This window comes from Gorilla gorilla, chromosome 2 (assembly GCF_029281585.2).
Source record: "Gorilla gorilla gorilla isolate KB3781 chromosome 2, NHGRI_mGorGor1-v2.1_pri, whole genome shotgun sequence".
Taxonomy (NCBI): domain Eukaryota; kingdom Metazoa; phylum Chordata; class Mammalia; order Primates; family Hominidae; genus Gorilla; species Gorilla gorilla.
In genome coordinates this window covers 122,972,687-123,000,365 of record NC_086017.1, presented here as the reverse complement: position 1 = coordinate 123,000,365, position 27,679 = coordinate 122,972,687, and the positions used below count along the sequence as shown (strand labels likewise).

Sequence of the window (27,679 nt, the reverse complement as noted above, 5' to 3'; positions counted from 1 at the left end):
CTCAGCCTCCAGAGTAGCTGGGACTACAGGCGCCCGCCACCACGCCCGGCTAATTTTTAGTATTTTTAGTAGAGACGGGGTTTCACCGTGTTAGCCAGGATGGTCTCGATCTCCTGACCTCGTGATCCACCCGCCTCGGCCTCCCAAAGTGCTGGGATTACAGGCGTGAGCCACCGCGCCCGGCCTCCTGTGGTTTCACCTTATCTTGAATGTCACAGAAGGTAGGCTTTAAGTCTGATCTCTTTCATTTAGTGTAATGCATTTGAGATTGATCCAAGTTATTGCATGTATTAATAGTCCACTCCTTTTCAATGATGGTCAGGATTCTGTTGTGTGGATGTAATATAACACAGAGCTTATTTAGCAATTCACTCAATGAAGATCAGTTGGGCTATTTCCAGGGTTTTTCGGCTATTATGAGTAAAGCACATATAAAAATTTGTACACACAGTCTTAGAGGACATAAGTTTCACTTGGCTAAATGCCTAGGAGTGAAATTGCCAGGTTGTACAGTAACCCTATGTTCAATTTTATAAGAAATTGCCATACTTCTGAGATGGGAGAGTTCCCTTGACCCCTTCTCGGGACTTGCGACAGGGGTGTGACCTACTTACTTGGCCACTACCATGCTCAAACTCTCTGTGGGAGTGGGAGCACGCAGGCAAGAGGGTGCCAGGGCTTCGATGAGCACTTTTGGGCTCCAGCCCAACAGCAGCATTTAGGGATGTGTTGCAATTCATGCTCTTTTAGCAGTTGCCATCCGTGGACAGCTAAGTGTTAACCCACTCAATGGAGAATCAGGGTGGCAGCCTTTTACACCCTGCCCTGTTGGCACCCAGGTTCTTGTTCAGCATCCAGGAAGAATCAGGTTGCATGAATGGTTTGAAAGGTGATGAATGTGGACGATTTTATTAAATGGTGGGAGTGGCTCTCAGTGGAAGGGGAGCTGCAAAGGGGATGGTGCAGGAAGAAAGTGACCTTTCCCTGAAGCCTGCTGTCTCTGGCCGGGCTCCTCCCTGAAGTCATGCCACCTGAAGTTAAGCCGCATCTCTGACACTCAGTTGCTTCTTCTCCTCTTGATGTTCAGCCGCTTGTCTGTCTGCCAGCTGAGGTCTGGGGTTTATATGGGCACGGGATAGGGGGGCTGGACAGGCTAAAGAGTAACATTTGGGCAGGATAACAGGGATAACTGTTCTCATTTAGGGCTCGGTTTCAAGGCTTGAGGGTGGGACCTTTGCCAGTGAACCACCCTCTTCTACCCAGTAAAGCCCTGCCTTCTGTCCTTATCACTTCTTTCCAAAAAGGCTGTCATTTTGCATTCTCATCAGCAATGCATGAGACTTCCAGTTGCTCTGCATACCTTGCCATACTTGATATTGTCAGGGTTTTATAGCCATTGTAATAAGTATGTAAAAGTGTTCCATTGTGGATTTGATTTACACTTCCCTAATGACTACAATGTTTAGCATCTTTTAATGTTCATCTGTATAGTTCCTTTGGTGAAATGTCTGTTCAAATATTTTGCCCATTTTGTTATTGGGTGTTTGTTTTCAGATTTGAGAGTTGTTGATACTATATTTTCTACAGGTCTGTGGCTTGACTGTTTTAACCTCCTTCTGACTTTTCTAAGAAGACAACGTGATTTATAAACGTAAATATCTGCAGTGGAAAAACTCCCATGGCCCATCTGTAATTTCAGACCTGGGATTCCCCAGAGGTTCAAAGCTCTCATTGACGGGTAGTTGCTGGTTATGGCCAACAGCCAGGTTGATTCAGGCACTGACATGTTAGGACATTCTGCACATGCGTGCCTCTAACACTCCTCCCCCAGCCTCTTCCTCCCCTCTGCAGAGACACCCTTCTCCTTTCTGCTGTCTCTGCACGGGTGGCCAGAGCCACACAGCCCTTTCTTTAAGTCAGGAGTTGCCCTGTCAGAGCACAAGGCAAGAAGGAAGTGATAAAGGGACGGAGGGGAAGCCCTGAGAGGACTGAAAGGATGGGAAACTCTCTGCTGAGAGAAAACAGGTAAGTCTAGACTCCCTGTGGGAGAGCAGAGGAGATGGGACAGGGCAATACAGCAAGGAAGAGGAAAAAAAAGCTAGTATACAGCTAGCACACTAAGTTGGGGTAGAAAGTAGTTGGGTAAGGAAACTGCCAAGCCTTCAGTGCCTACTCTGTGCCAGATACCACATTAAATTTCCCATAGGTTTTGCCTTCTCCCAAGAATCATGGTGAGCAGCTGATGGAGAATAGCTGAAAGGTGGAAAGACTTTACCAAGGAAGGTCTATATAATAGGTTACCACCTAAGAAATGAAACAACTTTCTGAAAGCCCGGGAAGGAGAGGCTCTCCTGAGCTCCTCATGCTCCACAAGGAGGTCAAAATCACCACCCTCTTTCAGCCACTATTTTAAGTTTGAAATAAACAGCAAGCTTCCTGCCACCTTGAGTCTTCCTTTGATGTGCACTCCCTGCAAGCAGGTAAGCAGAGGTCATCTAGATTAAATAGGCACAGAACTCAGATTTACTTTCTGGATCTCAGCCTCTTTATTTTAAGTAGAAATAATAATACAACATCTACCTTAGAGAGTTCTAGTGTGTATTGTGCTAGCATAGTGCCTGACACAAAGTAGGGTTCAAAATTAGAAGATATTTTCTGCTTTCTTTTTTTGACCATCATCTTCCTTAATATCAAAGCCGTGCCACCAAAATAGTGCCACCACAGACAAGGTAATCTCTAGGGTATAAAGTGGGGTGATCTAGAGAGAGTAAGCGAGCCAGAGGGGGTCTTCACAGGGTTATGTTTGGAATCCCTGGTCTCAGTTCATGCCACTGGAGAGTGGAACACAGGAAAAAATGGTAGCCCACTTTTGACCACTTGCCGAAAAGAGGATTGGTGGTCCTGTGGAATATCTCATGTCCCTTCCTAAGAATCATGTTGTCTGAGACTTCTCTACCCTGGGTCGTCACAGCCCCTTGTCAATCTTCTACTCTAGCATTGTTCTAACAATTATATAAATTGCTATTTTTATTACTAGATATGAGATGCTCAAATGTAGTGATTGTTTCTTATTTATCTTTGAATTCCTGGTTCCTGGCATTGTTTCTGGCATATCACGTGCACTGAATAAGTGCAAAAAAACTTTTAAAAAATTTTTTTACTTTAAAATTTTGTTTTATGTAAGAAAAAAAACTTTTTTCCAAGGTGCACACATCTTATGCTATTTGGACTTCTTATGGTTTTTTATTTATTATATTTTAAAGAAAATTCAATTTTAAATCTAGAAAGCTTTTTGGTTTCTGCCATTGCATTCATGCTTAAAATTCTTTGCTCTTCCTAAGATAAGACAAATCAACTCATATAAGTTTTGATTTTGTTATTTTACATTTGGCAACATATATTCAATATTTGGTGTCAGATATATATTTTTTTCCAAATAGTTGATCAGTTTGCCCAACATCTTTATTTCTATGATGATTTAAAAGGTCTCCCTTGAACCAAGTGCAGTTGCATGCACCTGTAGTCCCAGCTACTCAGGAGGCTGAGGCAGGGGGATTGCTTGAGCCCAGGAGTTTGAGGGCAGCCTGAACAACATAGCAAGACCCAGTCTTAAAAACAAATTCATTAAAATAATTAAATAAAATGTTTCCCTTAACGTATTCAAAAGTCTTGTATATACTGGTATCTAATTTTCATTGTCACCCCAACACCCACTTATCATCTAGTCAGCATACCCCCCCAACCATGTCTCTCCAGATCAAATAAGCTAAGAAGTCAGGGAAATTTTGCACAGAATAGAATGGCACTCATCCCTTCATGAGAGGAGCTCAGTCTCAGAGGAAGGGACCTGCCAGCAGCAAACCCAGCTTTTCCCCCTTAGTGGCTGTGGATCCTCAGACCAGTTGCCTAGCATTTTGGGCCTCAGTTTCCTCATTAGTATAAAAAATATAATGATAATATCTATCTTATGGATTTATTCTGGGATTAAATGAAATATAACACACAAAATGATTGGCATATAGTAAGTAGTGTTTAAGTGTTAATTTCTTTATCCTCATACTCCCAATTCCCAACAAGTGGAAAGATGGGTATACAGAAATCTAACCCAAACAATGAACCAATTTATTTTCTTTATTCAATCCTTTCCTTCTCCTTCTGTCCCTTGTTCTGGGCCTCCATGCTTTCTGTGAAAGATGGTGTGATTTACACAAGACAAAGCCAGTACCTTTCCCCATTACTTGTGCATAGCTCCTGGAACTGCACCAAAGAGATGGTAGCTGAGGACCTCAGGCCTCTCTCTGGACACTGATACTCTCAAGGGTCATGACGAGGATCCCTGGATATTTGGGAACAGATGATTTAGGATCACTTGTTCATGGAGGTTGGAGAATATCAGTGGGCTGTTGCTGTGGCAATGGAGAGCATGTCAGATCAAAGGTAGCTTGCAACACGTGCTTGAGGAAACAGTATTAACATGTGTGAGGGCAACCAGTCAATTTCTGAGTTACACACAAATAGCAGAAATGAGGAAAGTTGGAAAAATTATGAAAAGAAGTGGCAGGCCTGTTTAGGAAATACTTAGCCTGTTTCTGATATATTGAGTTTCAGGCGGCAGCAGAACACTCAAGAGATGCCTTGGAATGTGAGAATGCAAAGCCCCAAACAGAGAACATCCAGGTGAGAGCAAAATCAACCAAACTCCCCCCAGACCTTGCCCAAGGAGAACGAAGTATGTCAAGCCCTGGACTTCACAACCCAGTGAGAGAGGGCCCTGTTTAGACCAGTAGCAGTTGCAATAGTAGCAAATGTGAAGACAGGACAAAAGATAAAATGCTTGAAAACTTTGGACAGGAGATATGCTACTTTGCTAGAAGCCTAATGTAACTCCTAGCAACAGGAACTAAGACCCTGTTAGTCCCTGTTATGCCCTGTTATAAAATAAAAGGTCTTATTTCCTGTTGTCATTTTGTTTGTCTATCTCAGGTACCTTTGTGCTCAACCTCCACCCTAGCCATTTTATTTTAAGCTATAGGTGTCTATTTCTGAAGTGACCACATGCCCCATGTTACGACAATTTTTAGAAAGTTTGTGGAGACACCATTGTGATTGCCCCGATGTTGTTAAACAAAGACCACCTCATTAATTCTTTTTGAACAGACCTATCAAATGTCCAGCCCTAAAGAATTCTATCTAAGGAAAGGAATAATTAAAATATGGAACTAATGTTCCAGGATCCAAGAATCCTAAGGGCTGACAAGGTCAGTTTTTCTGTGGCCTGTAAAGTTATCTGTGCTTTTCACATGGTTTCAGGAGGAGATTTTGAAAGAGGAGCAATTAAAAAACAAGCACTGTTGTTATTTTTTAACACCAATGCCCGCGTTAGGGGCTGGAGACCCAGAGATTCCTTTCAACAGGGTGAATTTTTTCAGTTCAAGTTGAGAATTACATATTTTCAGGGGTATCACTGGGCACATTTTAAGGCATACAGTTCAAATGATGAAATAAATCAGAAGGGCCATGGCATTATAACAAGGGAGAGGTTGGGTAGACCAGAGAGCCAGAGAAGACATTGTGAAAGAGACAGATACCTCAAATTCCTGACATGTAGCCTAAGGGTATAGAGATTTGTCTAGCTTGCTTCTTGGAGGCTATCTGAACCCATCCCAAACCAAAACCACCATGTTGAAATGCAAGAATAAACTGCAGAAAAGTCAAGTAGGAAAAACAGCCAGCTTACAGATCGTTTTTGCCCATATTTAACTTCAGCTTATTCTTATAACTCCATGTGTAAGCAGTATATACATCCTCTTTTACAGATTTAAAAACTGTGGCCTCAGGAGTTCGGAGAATATCTCTCAAAATCATCCCCCTCCTCTTATCTCATTCATTTCTCCTCAGTGAATCTGGTTTGTTAACTTGGTGTGATTCAGTAGTTTTCTTACGATGTTTCCTTAGCAACAAAGCAGATAATGTAAGCAAATGGCCTGAAGCACATTGAAGGTAACCTAAAGAAGAGGAAGAGCTGCAGCTGTGCCTCTGGGCCCCAAAGGCTTTGATGATGCATAGATCTTAGAGGTTGTCAGAATGCTCAGCCAAGCAGGTGATCACAGCCAAGGTCACGATGCAGTCAGCCTCTCCTCCACTGCTCCTCCTGATGAAACTTCATGGGAAAGCTCACGGGGGGAGAAATTTTTGGATGGTGTTTTCCAAACGTTTTTACATACTGTAACTGATACACATACTACTTTATAAAGGGCTTTCACATTCAACCATGTAGGTAGTTGACTATGCCTCAAATTCAGAAAGATGTACAGAATGATACTTATACATTAATGAAGATGCAGGACTGCAGAGAGATTCTAAGCCTTTGTGCTATAAGAGAGAGAAGTCCTGTTATTTAACTATGTCGTTGGAGTCAAGGTGGTAGATTTGCTGACCTCCTGCACCAGGGTTGCTCTGTCCTTGGCTATTCATTCTGCATTCATATCTTCATCAAATATTTTTTGAAAACCCATTTACTGTGTGCCAGATGTTGTGTCATAGACTGGAAATACATACCACGATGAACAAGATCAATATGGTCCCCAGCTTTGTGAAGCTCACATTCTAGTGTAGAATATAGACAAGTGAGCAAACAATTGCTCAGAATATACTGTAAATTTACAATATACGGTAAATTGGAGAAATTCAGAATATAGTAAAATACTGATATTGCCTAACCCATACCTGAAAAAAATGATTTGTAAAATTTCCATACACTTGTACCTTGATTTCCTGGGGATAACACTTACGTGTTCTTCATTACAAGGGAACCAAGGAAATTACCAGAATTGAGAGTGAGGAAACATTTTTCCTTTGCTGGGAACACAGCAGAAAGCTTTTTTCCTGATTAGGAATTTGATAGTATCATCTTCATCCTAGGAAGACAAAGGCATTCTACCATGAGAGATGTGTCCAAGTTATCTAGAATGAAACACGCTTGCGGGGAGAAAAAAAGTTTTCCACAGAAATGGCAAAAGGAAAGGAGTCACCTTAACAAAGCTGCAGAAATCAACTTTATGATTTGCCATCTCTCTTGGGTATTTTAGATGCTGGGATCACCATATCGCTGAAGGGTGTTTCTGCCTTCCATGGTGAGTGGACAGTTGTTTTTAGGAGTTATTTCCCTAAGTGTGGTTTCAGTGTGGTATTTGCTGTAAGTTACCTGTGACTGTCTGTGCCCACAGTGGAAGCCTGTCACCAGCCCAGATACAATCACCTAAGAGTTAATCAGGGAAGCAATCCTTCCAATTTGATGAGAAACAGGAACAATAGTCTCATGGGTGGCATGGTCTCCTCAAACAGGAAAGCCTCAGAAGCAAAGATGAAACTAGCTACTAACGTAGAAAAAATACCTTTTTTTATACTGCAAATCTGAGTCTGCATGTTCTGAAGCACACATTTCTATCCCTTGCACATAGAACTTATAGTCGGGGTGATAGTATAATTTATCATCCGAACTAAGATACCTTTGAGAGTGAAAGGGATGCTAAAAATAGTTAAAGCTCGCTAAGTGATTGATAATGACCTTAACCAGACTGAGGCAAACCAGGACATAGGGTCACCCTCACAGCAGATGTTCTTGTCTACTGAAATGATAGTGGGCTTCCATTATATTTATATCACATTTTTTCAGGGAGTCTTTTTACAGTGTTCCCTTATGCGAAGAGTGTGTTTATTTATTTGTTTGTTTTGGAGATCATAGATTAGAATTGAGATTGAAAATAATCCTGGCTCCTTCACTCACATGATAGAAAAGAAATTGATACTTTGTCAGAAAAAAAGTCTCCAAAAAAGTAATCTCTATCACCATATTTCCCCATCTATAAATCAATTCCCTATCAGATTTAGAAAAGAAAGAGAGGAGGAGGGGAGAGAGAGAGAGAGAGAGAGAGAGGCACAAAGGAATATATTTCTACTTGGCCTCATCTTTTACTTTTTTCTTTTTTACTTAACTCATCTATGCCGAAGGAGGTATTATAAAAGGTATATAACTTTAACAAAGAGTTAAAAGTAAGTTTTGTAGGCTTGTGTCATTTCCTTTGAGAGTTTCTGAATATTAAAACAATTTGCTTTGCTTTTCTTTTACAGGAAAAAAATACTCATTTTTGAAAAGAGGCAAGATTCCCAAAACGAAAGTAAGTCATTGATTTCCTATTATTTTCACTTTTGATAAGACTTACATTTCCAAACTGCTTCTTCTCTATGTTCCCAAAGCCCCTTAGGCATATTTCAATTACAATATCTACACATTTTGCTGCACTGTATCCAATTGCATGTCCTTTGTCCTCAGTAGATGGTGAGCTCATTAATCTCCAAATTCCTCAGTTAGTGCCCGAGGCCTGGAGGCTGAAGGCAGTAACTGGGGGCAAGGATACAAAAGGTGGAGGAGAAAGGCACTTATAAGAAACTGCAAGAAAGCCAGCCTGGGATAGGGGAGGGGTGGGGCCTCCTGGCCAAGTTAAAGATTTTCATCTTTGTCTTGACAGCTGCAGGAGATACTGGCTTTACACAGTGGGGAGGCGGGGGAAAGTATGATTAGATTTGTATTAAAGATATCACCCAGGTTCCTGTGCAGAAAACAAATTGCAGCAAGGAGCCGGAAGAGCAGATACCAGAAGAACACTTACGAGGCTGGTGCAGTAGTCTCTGGTGATAGAACAGCATTGAAGTTAAGGAGAAAGAATTCTAGGAGGAGAGCGTGATGAATTGTATCACACCTAAAAATAAAAAAAAGTGCAGGCCTGAGGACAAGCCATTGTGTTTCTGAAGAAGAAAAATGGAAGAGTTTTGACTTTTCCTTCCTTGGTTTAGAGAGGAGAACCTAATTCATTTACATAGAATCTTAAAATCTAGCCCTGCAAGATGTGTAAATGAATAATACAGCCTCCCACCCTAGCCACTTCACTCCAGGAGTCGTGGGTCCCAGGGAACCTCAATTTCCATCAGAGCAAAACATAATAGAAATAAGACCAGATGCTAAAACTCTATGCTGAAGATGCTTTTCTTATAATGATAATCAAGGAAGTTTTAGATGCCTATAGGAGCTTATGGAGATGTGGAAATCCAGGATGTGAGGACCGAGAGAATGTCAATCCATATACCATATGGTAGCTTCCTCTGTAGACTTTCATGTGAGGGCACATGTTTGTTTATGGAATTGGTGTGTTTGCAAGAGGGTAGCAAGGGTGTCAGTTTGCCTCTTTGCTGAATGGCCAGAGCCATTTGGTTTTAACTAGGCTTTGAAAAATCGCCCTGCTCATTTGTTATCTGCCAGCAGGTATAGGAATGGGAATATTTAGCTTAAGAGTTTCCTGCTCTGCAAAACTCCTTGAACACCAATTATCACACCACCACCATCCCGTCACCTAGAGTAGAAATGACGGCCCTCTGCTCCACAGTGTGGATCTCTCACAGCCCCTTGTCTGTCTCCTGTGCTAGCTTGTGAGCCTTTTGAGGACAGGGAATGTTTCTGATTCTTCTTTGTCTCCCCAGTGCCTGGTGCAGAGGCACTGAATTTGTGTAAGGAACACAAATCAATTTTGTGTAAGGAAGGAGACGGGGCTAGGTAAGGAGGGAAAGAGAGCTGGAGGAAGAAATCGTGATTTCCTTTCCAAAGACTAACCAAATGTGTCTCCCCCCTCTCACCTCTCAGGCTAAGCACAGCTCTAGCTGTGACTTGTTTAGATGTCCTGTCACTCCCCAGGGATGTGCTGTAGATCAGAATAGCCTGAGAAGAGCTACCCCAGCTGTTTCTTGGCTTTTTAGTTATTTATATTCTAGCCTCCCCTGCTCCTCCCCTCAAATCTCCCCATAACCTGAAATTCATTGAGTGTATTTTCTTTCTCCAGATGAAGGAATGTCATCTACTCCCACCCAGGTAATAAGAACATCTCTAAGCTATTTTTTGAGATGATGATAGAAGTACAGACACCCTAAATGGCAGGAGAAGTTGGCCTCTGAGATCCCTTCTGACCCTTACATGGTGAAAGACTTTAGATGTCAGTGCTTGTGAACTTGGGTGGCATGTGCAGGGCCGGGTGGCAGAAGCAGCAGCCACTTCTGCTGTATAACTTATTGAAAGGAACTTAAATTTACTGACCACTTCATTTATGACAGGCAACATGCTGAGTGCTTTACACACATCAACTCATGTAGCTAAAACGACAACCCTTGAATATTGCTACTATAATCCATCCCATCCCCCGATTTTATAGATGAGAAAACTGAGAGATTAAGTGATAATTCCCCAAAGCCAAATAGCTAAAAGGGGGCGGAACCAGGATTCAAAACCAAGTCTCACTTCACAATCCATGCTTTTCCCCCTGTACTTTGCTGCTTTGCTTTTTATCTCCTGATATCCCATCATAAGTGAAACCTTCCCTTGAGTCGCTTCCCTATTTAATAACATAAATATCTCTAGAGGGTAATTAAATATCATAGCCAAAACACATTAAGATATCATAAGATTATTTATATTTATTTATTTATTTTTTGGAGACAGAGTTTTGCTCTTGTCACCCAGGCTGGAGTGCAATGGCACAATCTCAGCTCATTGCAACCTCTGCCTCCTGGGTTCAAGCGATTCTCAGCCTCAGCCTCCCCAGTAGCTGGGATTGCAGGTGTGTGCCATCACACCCAGCTAATTTTTGTATTTTCAGTAGAAATGGGGTTTCACCATGTTGGCCAGGCTGGTCTCGAACTCCTGACCTCAGGTGATCCACCCACTTCGGCCTCCCAAAGTGCTGGGATTATAGGTGTGAGCCACCGTGCCCAGCCAGATTATTCTTTTTTATTAGAATGGGCTATCCTCAGAGCCATGAGACTGGGAATTATATGGGTAGTGTCTTAGTCCACTTGTGTTGCTATAAAGGAATATGCAAAGCTGGGTAATTTATAAAGAAAAGAAGTTTATTTGGCTCATGGTTCTTCAGGCAGTACACTCATAACTGCGAGGATGGCACCAAGCCATTCATGAGAAATCTGCTCCCATAACCAAAACACCTCTCACTAGGCACCACCTCCAACAATGGGGACAAAATTTCAACATTAGATTTGCAGGGGATGAATATCCAAACTACATCAGGTGGTCAGAGGTCACTCTGGAACAAGGGGCAGAGAGGATGCACCTGAGCAGGCTCTAGACCTTAAGCACTCTTGCTGCTAGCCTAGTGGTTGGGGTAGAAGCAGCCATTTAGAAAAAAATGGCCAAGAGATGGGGAGGAGGTGGTCATAGAAGACAGACTTGACCAAGGGTCAAGCCTGTGTTGAGACTGAAGTGTAAAGGTCATGGCAAGAGACCAAATCTTGATGATGGTTCTTCTTTGACAAGCAGGCCAATGTTGACCAGACCTACTCAGAGGAGCTGTGCTATACCCTCATCAATCATCGGGTTCTCTGTACAAGGCCATCAGGGAACTCTGCTGAAGAGTACTATGAGAATGTTCCCTGCAAAGCTGAGAGACCCAGAGAGTCCTTGGGAGGAACTGAGACTGAGTATTCACTTCTACATATGCCTTCTACCCCTAGGCATGCCCGATCCCCAGAAGATGAATATGAACTTCTCATGCCTCACAGAATCTCCTCTCACTTTCTGCAACAGCCACGTCCACTTATGGCCCCTTCTGAGACTCAGTTTTCCCATTTATAGTGAAGTGGTTGGACTATCATTTGTTTAGCACCAACAAATAAAAGGTGGGATGGGGGATCTGCCTGAAGCAGGGATGGGACACAAAGTCCCTCCAGCTTATCTCCCACAACAACCCTTTCCCTGCAGAGCATGGTTTGTATACCACAAGCCCTCTTAGCACCCAAAAGCCAAAATCTAAAGATCAACCATTTATCCTGAACAACACCATTTGAGAAACAGGTAACCATCTTTGGTTCTACATGGTTTGGAGAGTATAGTGGTAGGAGGGGCTCCCTGATTCCCCTAAAGCTATGCACACCACAAGGGGCTCTGCTCTTCTGTCTGGGATCTTCTTATAAAGTGTTCCCATGATCATTCTCTAAAGTCACAAGGAAGCTTTACTCATCATACTAAGTGTGCCCAAGGGGGAGTTCACTCATTACAGTGACCTTCCAGCTCAGCCCCCACCCCATGGGAGCCTGTGTTGCTCCTCTCACTCCATGTGTCTAAGTCATGTCTTTTACATAGTGTCCTTTGACCTGTTGGCCCCCATGGTCTGGTTAGTTATGTGAGTTGAATCAAGAGGCTCTAGGCCAGATGTTTACATAATTTTAACCTATATGATTTTATTTTTAACTTTGTATTTCTCCCTAGAAATCTTAATAAGACAATTATACCATCAGACAATGTTAAGAAGAATGATCCTTGGAGATCCCGTAATCCCACTACCCTTTTTTGGCTCAGAGAGGATAATTTGCCTAATGATACATTAAAGTTAGTGGCAAAACTTAATTTGGAGCCTGATTTCCTACTGACTTCCAATTTAGTGCTCCCCCAGTATGCTAAATAGAAAGCCCTCTGCAATATATTAAATGTATACTAAATGTATATATTTAATAATGTCATGTATAAAATATGAATAAAATGTCCACATAGGAAATTGACACATATATACCTTCTCTGATAAGCACTCCTCTGTGTGTCCTGATTATTTACTTTCTCTTATCTTTTCCTTAGTGTTCCTCAAATTATATCTATCCTCTAAACCAGGGATCAGCAAACTATAACCCCCAGGCCAAATCTAGCCCACTCCCTGTTTTTATAAAGATTTGTTGGAACACAGCCACACTCATTTGTTTACCTACTATCTATGATTGTTCAACCATGGGAGAGTTGAGTAATTGTGACATGGACCATAGGCCCTAAAGAGCCAAAATAAATATACTTTGGCACTTTTTGGAAAAAAAGTTTGCAGACACCTGCCCTAAATGATTATAGTTTGAGAGAAACTTAACAGAAATGTGTTTGGTTACTGATGCATAAAAGCAGGCACCAATAAAATGGCATAAAAATATTAAATCACAAATTGGATAAGTGAGACCAAGGCAATTTAGCAAATTCTACTATTTCTGTATTCACACCTGTGTCTTCCACTTGCTGTTTTATTTAACTCACGGCTACTGTCCTAATTTTAGGGACGCTAAAATAGTTTGTTTTAAAAGAGGTTTGTTTAAGAAAGCAGTAGGTACATTATGTTTACTAGACAGGCCCTTGGACCAGCTAAGCGACAGGGAACCTGGTACATTATGTTTAGTTACTGTTTTCTTCTCAAAGTTAACCAAAGCTAAATAACTTTGCTATGTAAAATGTGCTGACTCCCAAACGAGGAGAAATGCAGTGGCTTGAGCTTGCATGTGTCACAGGTTTGTGGAGCCTTCAGCCAGGCGATGGTCTTCAGCTAAAGAGCCAGCTGCATCTTGGTATCTCTTCCTCTGCTAACTTCCTACTTTTAGCAAAATTCTTTCACGTGGAACTCTAGCTGATCCTTGGCCAGGATCAGATCCTCAAAAGGAAATATTCAGTTAGCAGTGGATATTGTACAAGATGTAACATGGCTTAGAGGAAAGAGTGTAGACCCAGAGACAGATCATCAGTCACTCAAATCCTGGTTCTCTCTCTTCCTCCATCCGTGACTTTGAACATGCTACTTGGAGGCTCAGCTTCTTCACCATCAACAGGAGGATTACATCTAATGCAGGCAATCATCTATTACAGATGCCAAATAAATGATATCAAAGAGCATAGAGAAACAAAAATCTTTTATGATGTATGGAAAAAAACCATGCTGATACAGCTGGCTATTCAGGGTCACCCAGCAGTCCTCCAGCAAGGTAGAAACACCAAATCAATGAGTTTATGCTAGAATTTTTCACATGGCTACTGGACCATTGTGGAAGTAGACTGGTTGAAATATTCTTAGTATGACATAGTAAGTTATATTTGTTTGAACCTTATCCTGTGAAAGCATTATCTGTCCCAAACAGTATATGCCTTTTATCAGGGACACATTAAATATAAATGTTTAACCAAAGAAAGTTGTTCTTATAATGTAATTATAACAGGGATTTATAAGAGGGAATTATAAGAGGGATTATGAAAGGGAGTTACTTTTGAGCAAGGGGAGCCATTTGGGAGTGCTTCAAGATACCCAATATGATATACACAATTATGATTTCTCAGTCAAAAATAATATTAAGAACAAAAAAAGAGTTAAAAAATTCTGATATGAGTGTAATATACTTAATATGTAGGATGTCTCAAATTTCCAGTAAATAAATTTTAATGTCCCAAAATACTCACTATGTCTGTATGTAACACTGATCCTGTTTCCCCTACATTTCATGATTTCTAGTGAAAGCTGTGCACTCCCTTTGCAGAAAATGCACATTCACATACACACACATTTGTATACGATGTGTGCGGGGGTTAGGGATGCAACCCCTCAGTGAAAGAGTCCCTGTCCCTGATAAAGAACCTGAGCCTGAGCATTTAAATTACTCTCTCAAGCCACAAATATAACCAGAAAACTCCTCCTCCCTCATGCTGGTCTTAAAACTACATAGCCAAAATTCAGAGGCACAATTTATGCCACAACTGCAGACTTTGTGGTTTCCGTTTCACGTACATACTAGCATCTATAAATAATCCCTTATTCTGTGAATAAATTCTTATTTAAAACAGAAGAGAAAAATAGGAAGAGGGCAAAGATAAGGCGGGAAAATCTGTTGACAACAAGTTGAAATGCTAACTTTTTTAGGACAAACTTGAGTGATAGATGCTTCGGATAGTCTCAGGGATGGGGAAGGGCATGGACAGAACAGGAAATAGAAGTCTCCAGGATTCCACAAGGGCTCCAGGGAAAAGTAGATTCTGTTTCCACTTATCTCTGTTCTTTTCCAAGCCTATAGCCTCAATTCAGAAACCCACTTGATCTGAGTGTACCTTGGCTCTGCCAACTGTGAAGTGGACCAGTGTAAATTCCGTCTACTTTGATACAGAATTCTCCTTTGCAAGGCACTTGGTGAAGCCTTGAGAGGTCATCATCATCATAGAAAGCCTCCTGCAGTCTGAGGGCCCTCCCTCGCCATTCACCCCTGACCCCTGATCACTTGTGCTCCTTAGGGATTCCCAGATGTCAGCCAGGCCTGAACTGAGCCTGCCTCTGGGGATCCTACCTGGGCTGGTGGCCATTTATGTTACGTGGTTGCCCTGTGGGCTAGGCTTTGCCCTCAACAAGCTGTGGAACTCTGGGCTGGTCCTCCCAGCTCTCCAGAATTTGATTTCCCAACTGTGAGATGAGGGAGGTGCCTTTTGAAGCTGAGTCTGTAATCTCTAGTCACAAAGGAAAGATTCAAGGATGTCTGTGGATAAAGCTGCCAACAATGCAGCAATTGTTAATTCACAATGCAGTGTGAATTAACTTATTTTAAAGCAATGAAAGAGTGATGGGAGAGGAGAAGGAGGACATTGAGAGATTTCTCCCATTTTTTCTTAGCATTGATCAGACTCTGAATAGGACAGGATTCATGTTCAGAATTCACATGTAAAAGACAAAGGAGAGAATATGTACCTCATCCTAAGAAGACACGAACATGTGTAAAGGAAGGCAAATCTTCTTATTCAAATCCCACCAGTGCTTCAGGATTCAGCTTCAGTCCTACTTCCTACAAAAAAACGTCCTCTGATTATACTGACCACTCTTTTCTCTGACCACCCACAACCCTACTGTTTCCGTTTGTTTGTTTGTTTGTTTGTTATGGAGTTTCACTCTTGTCACCCAGGCTAGAGTGCAATGGCATGATCTCGGCTCACTGCAACCTCTGCCTCCTAGGTTCAAGCGATTCTCCTGCCTCAGCCTCCTGAGTAGCTGGGATTACAGGTGCCTGCCACCACGCCTGGCTAATTTTTAGTAGAGATGGGGTTTCACCATGTTTGTCAGGCTGGTCTCGAGCTCCTAACCTCAGGCGATCTGCCTGCCTCGGCCTCCCAAAGTGCTGGGATTACAGGCTTGAGCCACCACGCCCAGACTGCCTTTGTTTTTGACCCCTAGGTATTTTTTTCTGCTGTTTCCTGTTTCATCTACTGATCCTGACTCCTTAATAAGACTAACAGCTTCTTTTCTTATTGTTGTCTTCTCCATTAGTATCCCCATAGCCTTCTATAAAACATGTCATTTTTTCAAATCTGTAGAACTAAATTAAATTGAAAGGCAAAAAAGAATCAGACACATGGCTGGAATTTTTGTTGGCAGAGGAACAGGAGCAGGTTCTGCCGATATGGCTGTTGCCATTCTATCCATATCTAAGTGACATCCAGAAAAGAGCAGTTTTCTTCTCAAATCCTTCAATTATTAAAACCTCACTATGTACCAGGCATTATGCTCATCATGATGTTGTGTGATGACCGAGTAGATTTATCTCCTATAGCAGAACAGTGCATTTGTAAGGGCCGTTTTTTTTTTTTCAAACACCACCAAATATGTTAGTCACAAAGGTTAGTTTTTTCCCATACCATTTGGGCAGAAAAGTCAAACCTATGGAAAGTCCTCTCTATGACTTGCAAATGGTCAAAACCCAAGACAAGGTACTTGCATCTTGGTGCTTTCCAAAGAAGAAGGGAAGAACAAAACCAAATCCTGCCTCCAGACACAAACAGGCTGTTCCTTCAAGTCCAAGCCCTTTCAGATACCAAGTCCTGCCAGAGAGGGCCTCAGAGAAAGAGGAGGGGATGGCCTCTGCCTGCTCTTGCTGGAACAGAGAGGAGAACCCAGGCCGCCCCAGCCAAACTTGGCTTGATCTTATTCACCCAGAAGAGGAAGCTGCCCTAAGGGAAATGAAAAAATTATGTTCAACACCATTTACTGCAAAAAACAAACAAACAAAAACCCAGCCCAAAGCTCGGCCAATGGGAATGCAACAACACAGGTGCAAAAATAATGTATTGTAAATGTTTTTAAATCATTCTCCATTAAATTTTTCATTATTTTCTACAAAATACAAATACACTAAGGTTCACATTTGACATGCAAAAAATAAAGAGGAAGAAGAGAAATCCACTAGTTTCACTAGTTTAAGGAACAATCACTAAAATGAGACAATGATCTATAGTACATGTATCTTCTAGTTAAATAGGAAAGCAAATTCACATTATCCAGAGTCCTGGGTCATAAAGAAATCAAGTCAAATCTAGTCTGAGGCAGACACTCTAGCTCGTGCCCGCACACAGCTGCCCTTCACACTGACTTTAACCCAGGGCTCATTTAACTGAGAGGCGAGATCTCTCACGATACAGCACAAAACTCTTTCTCCTGGTAAATTTCTTTTCCCAACAAAACAAACAATCAGTTCCCTCACAACAGGCAATTCTGTATCTGTAGACAACCAATACAGTCGCTAATATTCCTCCTACCCCCCAAATAGCTGGCAAAAGCTTCCAAGAGTTTATTTTCAAAGAAGAGTGGTTCTTCTTGTATCACAACCATCTGTAACAGGATACACAAACATTGCCTGAAGACACTGAGTCCCACAGGAAGGTTTGTAGCACTGGGCAACAAAAAGCCAATGCATAATATCTAGAGCACATGTTAAACAGCCTTAATGATTCTCTAATGGAAGTTTATAAAAATATAAACGGAGTGACTATCCAAAGTGGTAGTAGTGTGCTCAAAACTCACAGAGACCCATATTTCCAAAAAGCGTGTTCAGGAATCACAGGAACAATGAGGAGCTGCAAAATAATGAAGAAACACATAGCTCCCGTCTGTAACTAGCTATATACATAGATTTCAAAGTAACCTTGGTGGTGCTCCTAAGGCTGGCTGGCTAAGATACTCAGGTACAGGTCATGGAAGTAGACACAGAATCACACTGCTGAGGTCTTCTAAAGTGCCTTCCTTTTCTTCACAGCCTGGCTTAGAGGTAGATCAAATCGAATGGTGGGAGGGGAGGAGGGTGACTTCAGTGAATAATTGGCTTAGTCTTCCTAACCTGGCTGCCTGCCTCTCTGTGCTCTACCAGCTCATGCTTATGCGATCCCACCTAAAAGAAGACAGTGCACCTCTGCACTAAAGAAAAAGTAGCCCAGGTGGGTGGAGTGCTTCAAGAATAGCAGTGAGCCATGATCACGCCACCACACTCCAGCTAAGTGACAGAATGAGACCCAGTCTCAAAAAACAAAACAAAACAAAACAAAAACAAACAGAATACCAGTGACCTCCAACAGTGGGACATACCCGCTGACCCTATCGCCCCCACCCTAGCTGGCTTCCTGCCTTTGTCAAGACTGGACCCAGCTGAAGCAGTGCTCGGGAGCTGTTTTACTGGGCTTGGACCCAGACTGCAGAATCGGGAGAGAAAGGAGTCTCCACCCCTCTGGTTGTTGCTGGTGCTTCTGTATTAATCCACAGAATCTTTTCTGCAAAACAGAGTGAATTCCCTTCATCTCCAGGACTTGGTAGAGCACTGCTTTCAGACAGAGACCAGCCTCCATCACTTCATTCTAAAAAGAAAACACAGATGAACAAAAGTTACTGATTTTTAAAACCACTATTAAATGCTTACGTTTTTATTTCATTTCATTGAATTTTAGTATAAAATCTTAGATAAAATTGCAAGGTTTATACATTCCTAACAGAGCAAATTTAGTCTTCAGTCCACACGCACACACACACACACACCGCTCTGAATACATTTCAAAAGGCAAATGACATTTATTGTTTCTTGCTTATTTGTTTGGGTAGGATGCATGAGAAATAATTTTGATGATGTGGTTTTTGGGTGCTAAGGACATTTTAACATCCAGTCCCTTTTCATAATCTAACCATAAACTCTAAAATTTCCGTTTTTAAAACGTGTAAAATATACTGTGAGAAATTCTGATGAGAGAAATGGTGTGAACCCTAGGGCACAGCAGGTGCAGATGCAAAGCCCCAAGCAGACACAACACAGGGGGAGCCCACCGGGGTCTATAGACCAGGAGTCCAGCCTCGCCACCACTGACAGGACTGACAAGATTCACTATTCTCCCTACCTGGGGCTTTTTACTCTTCTCTCTCACAAAAATCCTGGTTTTGCCCTTTTTCCCTACTCAGTCTACTAGCTGACTCCTTCCCATGTGAGAACAGTACCAAGTACCTCCTCTGTGTCCAAAATAACTCATGATGCTGACCTATTCTTCGACCTTTGTAAAACAGACTTCCCCCTCCTAGCCCAGGGCCCCACTAATCTAGGAGGTGAAGAAGATCAAAGATAGGGAAGGGTGAGGGATGATGGACTTAAAAAATTCCTTTATCATTATATTTTAAGGAAAGTTTTTATTTTTATAAGGCATCCAAATATGCACGCAGTCAGGTCAAAATAATCGCCGTATTTCCAAATTAGAGAATGAGAAGCAAACACACACAAAACCCCTCAGGAATCTAAATTACAATCTAATTTTGGATTCTGCTTCTAAAGCGCACATATACAAACCCCAAATGGACCATAGGCTGGCCTCAGGGAAATACTCGGAATCCCTGAAATTGTCTGTACAATTTTGTGTTGTGGGGAGAAGTAGGTACATTTTTTTTTCCTGGGGAGAAGGTACACAGCTGTCTTCAAATTCTCTAAGGGGCACACAAACCAAACAATTTTAAGAATCTTTGCTCTTTGAAGACTAAGAACATTACCATTGTGGGAAACTAGTTGCCCGGGTAATCACAGTGCGGGGATGGTAATCCCCCAAGCCCACAGCTCATGAGCACGTAGAAACTGGAGTAAGAACTCATTCCATCCCTCTTGGTCCCTCCCAGGGCCCTGGGCCTCTCCCTGACACATTTTCCCTTTCTCTAGAGTTTGCCTCTGAGCTCATCCCCCATCTGCCTGCATGCCTGCGATGAGTCCCTCTTCTTCTTTCCTCACTTCCCAACTGCTTCTCTGTGCACCCTTCCCTTTGAGAGGGCAGTGACACTCACATTCTGAAAACATAAAATGGCTCAAATATTGCACATTCATGCTCTGGAAAGTGGGACATGGGGTCACAGAAAACCCCACATTTTCTCAGCATGTCCCGTCAGAAGAAATGTCTGAGAGAAAGAATGCAATTTCCAGAAGAGCAGAGACTTTGTTCCACTCACAGCTGCCTTCCCAGCACCTGCTGGAGCACCAAGCCCTGGGGAAACAGCTGAGTCTCTTTGGCCAAGCTCAGGGTCTTCTGGGAGCCCTCATCAGGTCTCACAAGCAGCCTGCCCTTTATCCTGTACTATTTGAACCTCTCAGCCTTGGAAGCCTCTGAAACCTTTCCTCAGACCTCTGCCCACCTCCCTGGCCTCCATTTGGAAAGAGCCAGTAACAATTTTTGCAAGGGGCCTAAGAAAATCAAGACCAACCACACCACAGCAGCAGCCCCCACAGGCATCACAGGCCTCTTTACACAGGAGGAGGCTGAAGGTTTGTGGTTTTTTTTTTTCTTTTGAAATGGAGTTTCACTCTTGTCACCCAGGCTGGAGTGCAATGATGCGATCTTGGCTCACCGCAACCTCTGCCTCCCAGGTTCAAGCGATTCTCCTGCCTCAGCCCCCCGAGTAGCTGGGATTACAAGCACCTGCCACCATGCCCGGCTAATTTTTGTATTTTTAGTAGAGATGGGGTTTCACCATGTTGGCCAGGCTTGTCTCGAACTCCTGACCTCAGGTGATCCAACTGCCTCGGCCTCTCAAAGTGCTGGGATTACAAGCGTGAGCCACCGCGCCTGGCCTTTTTTTTTTTTTTAAATTCCTGTAATTGGGGCACAATCTCTTCACTCCACACACATATAGTGTCTGCCTGACCCACAGACACACTTTATTCAGGATGCTCTGTGAGGAAGATCTCCATTTATGAGACTTTTCCAGTGAGCTAAAATTTGGCCTTCTGAATGGCATTCTTAAGAACTGTTTTACATAACGTTCTGCCTTCTTAGGCCAACATTACTCTTGCCTCTCATCCTCAAGAAACAGTGTCATCATCATAATAAACACCTTGTCTTGTACTATGCACTAACACTTGTGCTTTTAACCCCCTGTTCCATGCTTCTGATTCTAGACCGTTAATGCACCTGCTGCCAACCACAACTACTTCTAATTTGCCTTTCATTCATTCAACTAGTATTTACTGAGAACCTACTCATGTGGAGAAAGTGATTCTGATGGACTGTGGATGAGAACATAAAATATTCAAGATTGTTGGCATTAGGGGCTAAATAAGAGCAAACAAGCCTCCGAGCGAGGTATCAGAAAGTGAGATCAGCAGCAAAGGCCAGAGCTTCACTACAAAGCAATGGAAGGATATTTTGAGGGCTTGAAGCCATTTGGCCTTCTGACCTTCCTTTCTGTCAGGTTTTGTTCTGAGTGTCAAAAGTTCTGAGATTCTGATAAATGGGGTGTTTGTTACATTTATTAAAGAACATATCTATTTCCTTGTTGTGTTCTTAATTTCAAAAGTTGACAAGTAAATTTGTCATAATTTTCTAAGGAAAGCAATAAACTTGTCTTTGTATACCCCTCTATTAATTTCTTAATGGTCTCAGTGGCCTTCAACAGAAAAAGAAATAGGTTCCCCATATTGAGATACTCTTTCAGCAATTTAGCTGTATCATTTATTTCCAATTCTTCAATTCTTACTTCTCTTGTGAAACCACAGCATCTCCATAAAGGTTGCTAATCATGTTGTAAAGTAGGATACAGGGCTTAGAATGTGGGTGAACTGCATGAGGAAACATGTAGCAATGTTCATCTTTATAGTTGAATTATCTTTTCCATAATTGCTCCCCAACTACACTGTCTAATTATGGAGGGCACGGACTGTGTAGCCTCCACAGAGAGGGGAACATCACCTCACAGCAACACCATCTGCTGAGGGGATGAGCGAATAAATGAATAGTCTGACACAGCACCAAGTCACCACAGTTGCCAAATCAAACCAAGCCAATTTGACCCCAATCTGGTTCACCTGTTTATTGTCACAACTCTGACTTCTTTACTTGCTCTACTTACCATAGAGCAAGAGGGATGTTGGATCAAGCCCCAGACTCTCACAACCAGGTATATTCTGATCATGGAAATCCTGTAGCAAAATGCCCAGCACCAACTCCTCACTCATCATATACTTCATAAAATTTTCATCATCTGATGGAACCCCAAATTGCAGGTCATACGTTACTGTGGCATTTTCACCACTGAAAGGCAAACCAGAGACATTAAAACATAAACAGCATCATACTGCAACTCAAGAAATGAATTTAAGCAATAACTTTTTTTTTTTTTTTTAGTTTTGCATGTTCTTCCAGTACAAAATAGCAAAGAATGTTCTGTCCTGGAAGAACATACTGTCCTATAAGAATCCTCTTCCATAGATTGATCACAAAAAGTTGAGGTGATCCTAACCTCCTCCTTCCACCTAGTACCTATCCTCTAGGAATCCACTGGGAGAGGCCATCAGAGGTAGAGGTAGAGGTGCCCATCTCCAGTCAAGATGCTGAGAAGATCCCAGGCTTGACCCATCATCTGTCCCAACCCCAGCCTTCATCCCTTAAGGCAAGCCAGGGAAGCCTCCCCTTTTCTCCACACACATTCCTTCTTCATGTTCTCAGCATTGCCCCCACAAAGGTGTGCCAGGGATATTTAGTTTAACCAATTCTTTATTTGACCTATGAAAATGTTTAAGGCACAGACAAAGTTTCCTACCATTGGCTGGGTCCAGAACTTCTGAACGTTGACAGAGACCACCCTGTGTATCAGCAACAAATCAGGCTTCCCTGGTTTGTCCCCAAAGTGAGAAACTTTTCTGTCCCATTTCCAGAGGCCCCTAGGGCAAGATAACCAAGCCCTGTAACTCTCAGTAATGGGACCTAAGGAAAGGGAATTTTCATCTTCCTAGAACATTTTTTCCCATTTCCAAAATAAAAATAATCAAGGGCTACCCTCCATTAATTAGTGTCTAATGCTACTCTTTAAATGCTACTTCAACATTTAGTTTATTCATAGTTATCCTATTACTTTGGTTTAAGATGGGCCAGATTAAGAACCAGCAATAAAATAATGAGCAGGAGGCCACATCTGAGACTATCACCTTGGGGAAGTTTTGCAGATGCATAAGTCCCATTAGTGTGAATCAGGCCACTGACCCTGCTAAGGATAGGCAAAGAGCTCCCTCTTCTGGCCACAGGTCACATAGGCCGATACTCTTCGATCTTACAAGGTGGCTGACAATTGAGCTTATAAACTCTACTATGGCTGGGAGATGTGCCAGATCCTGCAGATCAAATGAATAATGGAGAGTCAGGACTCTGAAGAAACTCATAGTTTCAAGGATGCCACTAAAGGAGGGCCGAAAAATGCACTTTCAAACTGCAATCCAGCTAACCTAGTTTGCAGGTGTCATAACTTGTTCCCTGAGCTCTGCCCTCTAATTATCGCTAATGATGATCAACACCTACACAGCCAGCCACCCTGCATTCCCAGGGGCAAGGACTTGGGCTGGCTAATGAAGAGGGCCAGAGTCTGACTTTCAGAAGACCAGGTCAGAAGCTGAATGGGAAAATCAGGCCACCTAGCCTGGCCTGGCCAGCCCATCCTAATCCCCCATGGCAGGTCACAGGGTAAATTTACATGAGGCTGAATTTTGAGAAAAGAGCAATTTTCAGGGCCTTTCGCCCAGCTGCCCACCACTGGAGTGAGTCTAGCAGCCAATAAACCAAAGGGCATTTTTCCAGGTTCTAGCTGGGCCAGTCCAGGGCTAAGGTCACAATGCCCCTGAAGACACAAATGCATGTGCCAGGGATTTAGCCGCCTCCCACCCATGTGCAGCAGCACCCTTTGGGAAGCAATGGCTTTTCTTCCTCAATTCAATACTTTAGGACCTCTGCCTGGACTTCTTGAAATAAAGTGCAGAGATGTCACCGTAAGTACCATGTACATTGGGTCTGTTTTGTTTTGTCTTGTTTGAGTCTCTCTGTGTCACAGGCTGGAGTGCAATGGTGTGATCTCAGCTCACTGCAACCTGCGACTCCCTGGTTCACACAATTCTCCTGCTTCAGCCTCCCAAGTAGCTGGGTTTACAGGCACGTGCCACCACGCCCAGCTAATTTTTGTATTTTTAGTAGACATGGGGTTTCACCATGTTGGCCAGGATGGTCTCAATCTCCTGACCTCATGATCTGTCTGCCTCAGCCTCCCAAAGTACTGGGATTACAGGTGTAAGCCACCATGCCCAGCCCATTGGGGGTCTTTAAAGAAGGAGATCAAAGGCAGCCTGCACCATATGTATCTGTAGACTTCAGGTCTGTTTGGCCCCACACCATGGTGCTACCTACCGCCTGCTTTACGTGCCTCCCCTCCCAGGTCTGCTAATATTAGGGTTTGGAGAACTTATAGTTTGAAAGGGGAATCTCAATATAATACAACTTTTGATGGTCATATTCCAGAGACATCTCAGGCATAATGGATAATGAAGCTTTGATATAAATTTTAAGTCATCTCCAATAGTCCCAATGATGTAAAAGGATAATAAACGGACTCTACACACACACACCCTGATGCCTACATCTCAAGAACATTAAAGATGAGGAGGAAATTTAAAAAATAAAAAATACATATGGGTGTGTATATCCTGTGTGTGTAGTATTTGTGGTGCCTATGGTAGATACATGAACAGAAGTAATTACACTCAACTCTTGACAGCTATTACCTCCATGGAAGGGAATGGCATTAGTTATTGGTGGTGGCAGTGGAGAAGAAAGGAGGCAGAAGGTAGGCTTTTCCTGTGTATACCTCTTTACGTCTTCTTTTTTTTATTTTTATTTATTTTTATTTTTTTGACAGAGTCTCAGTCTGTCACTCAGGCTGGAGTGCAGTGGCGCAATCTCGGCTCACTGCAACCTCCCCTCCCAAATTCAAGAGATTCTCCTGCCTCAGCCTCCTGAGTAGCTGGGATTAGAGGCACCCACCAACACACCTGGCTAATTTTTGTATTTTTAGTAGAGACAGGGTTTCACCACGTTGGCCAGGCTAGTCTTGAACTCCTGACCTCAAGTGATCCACCCGCCTTGGCCTCGCAAAGTGCTGGGATTACAGGCGTGAGCTACCACGCCCGGTCCCTCTTTACATCTTTAATACTAAACAAGGAGAATGTACTCCTGTATTACTTGTGCTCCTCAAAAGCAAATGCCTATACATGTATCACTAGCATCACAGCACAACCTGAGATCTATTTCTACTTCTACCCTTAGCTTATTTGAGCATTCATTGTTAAACAGAAATGGTTTACCTGGGACTGGCTTTTCCCCTCTTCTGTGTGACCCTGGTTGAATTATACCATTAATCTGGGCTTCCTTTTTCTAATTTGTAAAATAAGGGAGTTGAGCCTGTTGGTGTAAAAGACCTTCCCAGCACTGACATTCTGTGATTCTATTACAGGTTCCCTTCATGCTCTGAGGCTCTGGGAATCCCTGCTAGGTAAATGACGGAGGGTGGGGTGGGGGGATCTCTTTCCAGAGAAAGAGAGCAAAATGTAATGTTCCACACTCTTACCTGAAGTCCACTATTTCAACTGAAGTAAAATAACGACTCAGAGAGGGCGATGTACTGTACACATCTGTGAGCTAAAACAAACAGAAGCAAATTAAACCACACACATTACCGACAGATCATATTACACATCACCTGACAAAGCAAAACTGCTTCTAAGGCAGAGGAGATTCCACTCCGGCCTGGAATCAACGTTATCTGGAAGCTCTGGATCAAGAATTGAGCCCACCATAAATCAAAACTCAAGTTAATGCTACTTCAAAAGAACTCCATTTATAAGGACCAAATGACTCAGTTTCTCTCAGAAGTTGCACTGGCACCCTGTGGCCTTAGTGGTGAGAATATCAGCAGCTGGAGCCCACACAGGCCTCACAGACCATAGGAAGGCGAGAAGAGAAGACCCCAAAATGGCTGCTGGACAGCAGCAGCACAGACCACTTAGCACCTGGGACATTGCTTAGCCCAGGGCTTCTTTCTCCCTTCTCCAGAGCTTCAGTGTGAAGACAAACAGCCATGCTAAGCCATGGGTCTAGCACATCCCCTGGACAAAGAGACAAAGAGGGGAACTGCAAAAATATGGAGGCTTTATTTTATGCATGAAATATTGCAAGCATCATAAAAAATAATGACACCTGTGTTTCCACTACCTAGCTTTCATGTCTTCATATTTGCTATATTGGGTTCGGCCCTTTAATTTAAGAAACAAAATAAAGCTAAAGTGACTCCTACATACTATTCAGTTCCTCCTCTCTCTCTTCCTTAGTACTAACCATCATTCTGAAGCTGGCATGCATCCTTTCCTTGCATATTTTTACAAATTACTACTTATTTATGTAATCATAACAAAATATAATTTGTGTTTTTATTCAAATAAAAGGCACCATATTCTACATAATCTTCTAAAACTTGCCTTTTTTCACTCAAAATTACATTTAAGATTTACCCATAAAGTAAATCTCAATGAAAGGCATTCACCTAACTCCTGCACAGATTCCTTTAAATGAGTATACCAGCCTATCCATTCCTCTGCTGATGATCACATGCACTATTCTCAATTTTCCCCATCACAACTTATGCTGAAGCAATCATCCTTAATGTCTCCATGCATCTCTTCTTGGACATGCAGGAGTTTCCAATGGGAATATGCCAAGAAAAGGAATTGTTGGGTTTAAGGGTAGGTGCATCTCCAACTTCACAAAATTGTTCTCCCTTTCCCACCCCTCCCAGCAATGTATACATATCCATTTCCCACATCCTTACCAGCACTTAGTGTTACCAAACTTAAATTTTTACCACTCCGAGGAGTATAAAATAGTGCTTCACGTTGTTTTAATTTGTACTGCCTCGCTTACTAGTGAGGTTGAACATCTTTTCATGTTTATTAACTCTTTGGGACTTTTCATCTCTGAATTTCTCACTCATTTCCTTTCCTTCTCTTGGCTTATCTGCCTTTTTCTTATCTATCTGAAGTGGTTAGTTTTATATTCTGGATACTAGCTGTTGATATTATGTTACAAGTATCTTTTCCCAGGCATTGAGTAGTTGTGTTTCAGAGATCTGAATCCTAAACTAGTAGTACTAGGAACATGTGCCATCCCCAGCTACAGCCATTATGGCTTAATGACCTATTACTTTATTCAATAACAAGCAGTCGAACATACAAAAAACAGCAGTGCCCTATGGGGAGCTTACCCTGTTTCCCCTCAACTCCAAATGGAATGTCAAGGATGCTGCACTTCCACAATACACTCCCATTTAACTCAACATGTACAACCCATATCTCAAAGAGAGAACAAAAGATGAGAGTGCCTGCTATTTCTGCTCTTCTAATCTTGTCACTACTGTTGGGATCTTTATAAAAACCTGGCAAAACAGGCATTAATATATCTCCCCTTTTTACTGGAAAATTAAACAGCACTCCATTCCATGAGATGAAGAAAACCTGTCTCAGGTCACTGTGCTAGTAAAAGGAGAAGCCAAAATTCAATCCTACGTGTTATGAACACTAAAAACCAGCTTCTTCCCATCTGACCACACTACCCAGTGAAGAAGAAATTGATATATATACAGTGAAGGAAAGTGTCTCCTGAATATCAAGGAGGAAAGAAGCTTAAAGTGACAAAAACTTTCGG

At 42.3% G+C, this 27,679-nt stretch overlaps 2 protein-coding genes across 7 annotated transcripts in view; one reads left to right on the top strand and one right to left on the bottom strand.

Annotated features, from left to right (window-relative positions):
• GCSAM (germinal center associated signaling and motility) lies at nt 1–15,584 on the top strand. Of its 5 annotated transcripts, none has more exons than XM_055381597.2 (6): nt 1–2,025; nt 4,603–4,677; nt 7,089–7,133; nt 8,131–8,177; nt 9,891–9,919; nt 11,372–15,584. In XM_055381597.2, exons 1-6 carry the CDS (start codon nt 1,997–1,999, stop codon nt 11,687–11,689), a joined length of 543 nt encoding a protein of 180 aa, XP_055237572.1. In that variant the 5' UTR covers nt 1–1,996; the 3' UTR covers nt 11,690–15,584. The 5 variants fall into 5 exon arrangements, with proteins under 5 accessions (XP_055237572.1, XP_055237573.1, XP_055237575.1 ...); XM_055381598.2 differs by having other exon boundaries at nt 2–2,025; nt 4,609–4,677; XM_019024840.4 differs by having other exon boundaries at nt 5–2,025; nt 11,375–15,584.
• The window catches only part of C2H3orf52 (chromosome 2 C3orf52 homolog), a 45,018-nt gene continuing 21,264 nt past the window's right edge, over nt 3,926–27,679 (bottom strand). The window contains exons 4-8 of one of the 2 annotated variants that reach the window (XR_002005445.3): nt 25,551–25,621; nt 22,017–22,198; nt 18,240–18,505; nt 15,579–15,672; nt 3,926–6,917 (exon numbers count right to left, since the gene is read on the bottom strand). Coding sequence is in view for 1 of the 2 variants with exons in the window: in XM_004036051.4 (XP_004036099.1) it covers nt 18,501–18,505; nt 22,017–22,198; nt 25,551–25,621 (258 nt within the window). In the remaining variant the exon portion in view is untranslated. Of the gene's footprint in view, nt 6,918–15,578; nt 15,673–16,933; nt 18,506–22,016; nt 22,199–25,550; nt 25,622–27,679 lie in introns of those variants that run through there. The other variant, XM_004036051.4, reaches the window with a different exon arrangement.

Coding starts and splice junctions, on each gene's coding strand:
- GCSAM (XM_055381597.2), top strand. CDS start 1,997: ATGGGAAACTCTCTGCTGAGAGAAAACAG. Junction 2,026..4,602: donor TCTCTGCTGAGAGAAAACAG/GTAAGTCTAGAC, acceptor TGATATATTGAG/TTTCAGGCGGCAGCAGAACA. Junction 8,178..9,890: donor GCAAGATTCCCAAAACGAAA/GTAAGTCATTGA, acceptor TTCTTTCTCCAG/ATGAAGGAATGTCATCTACT.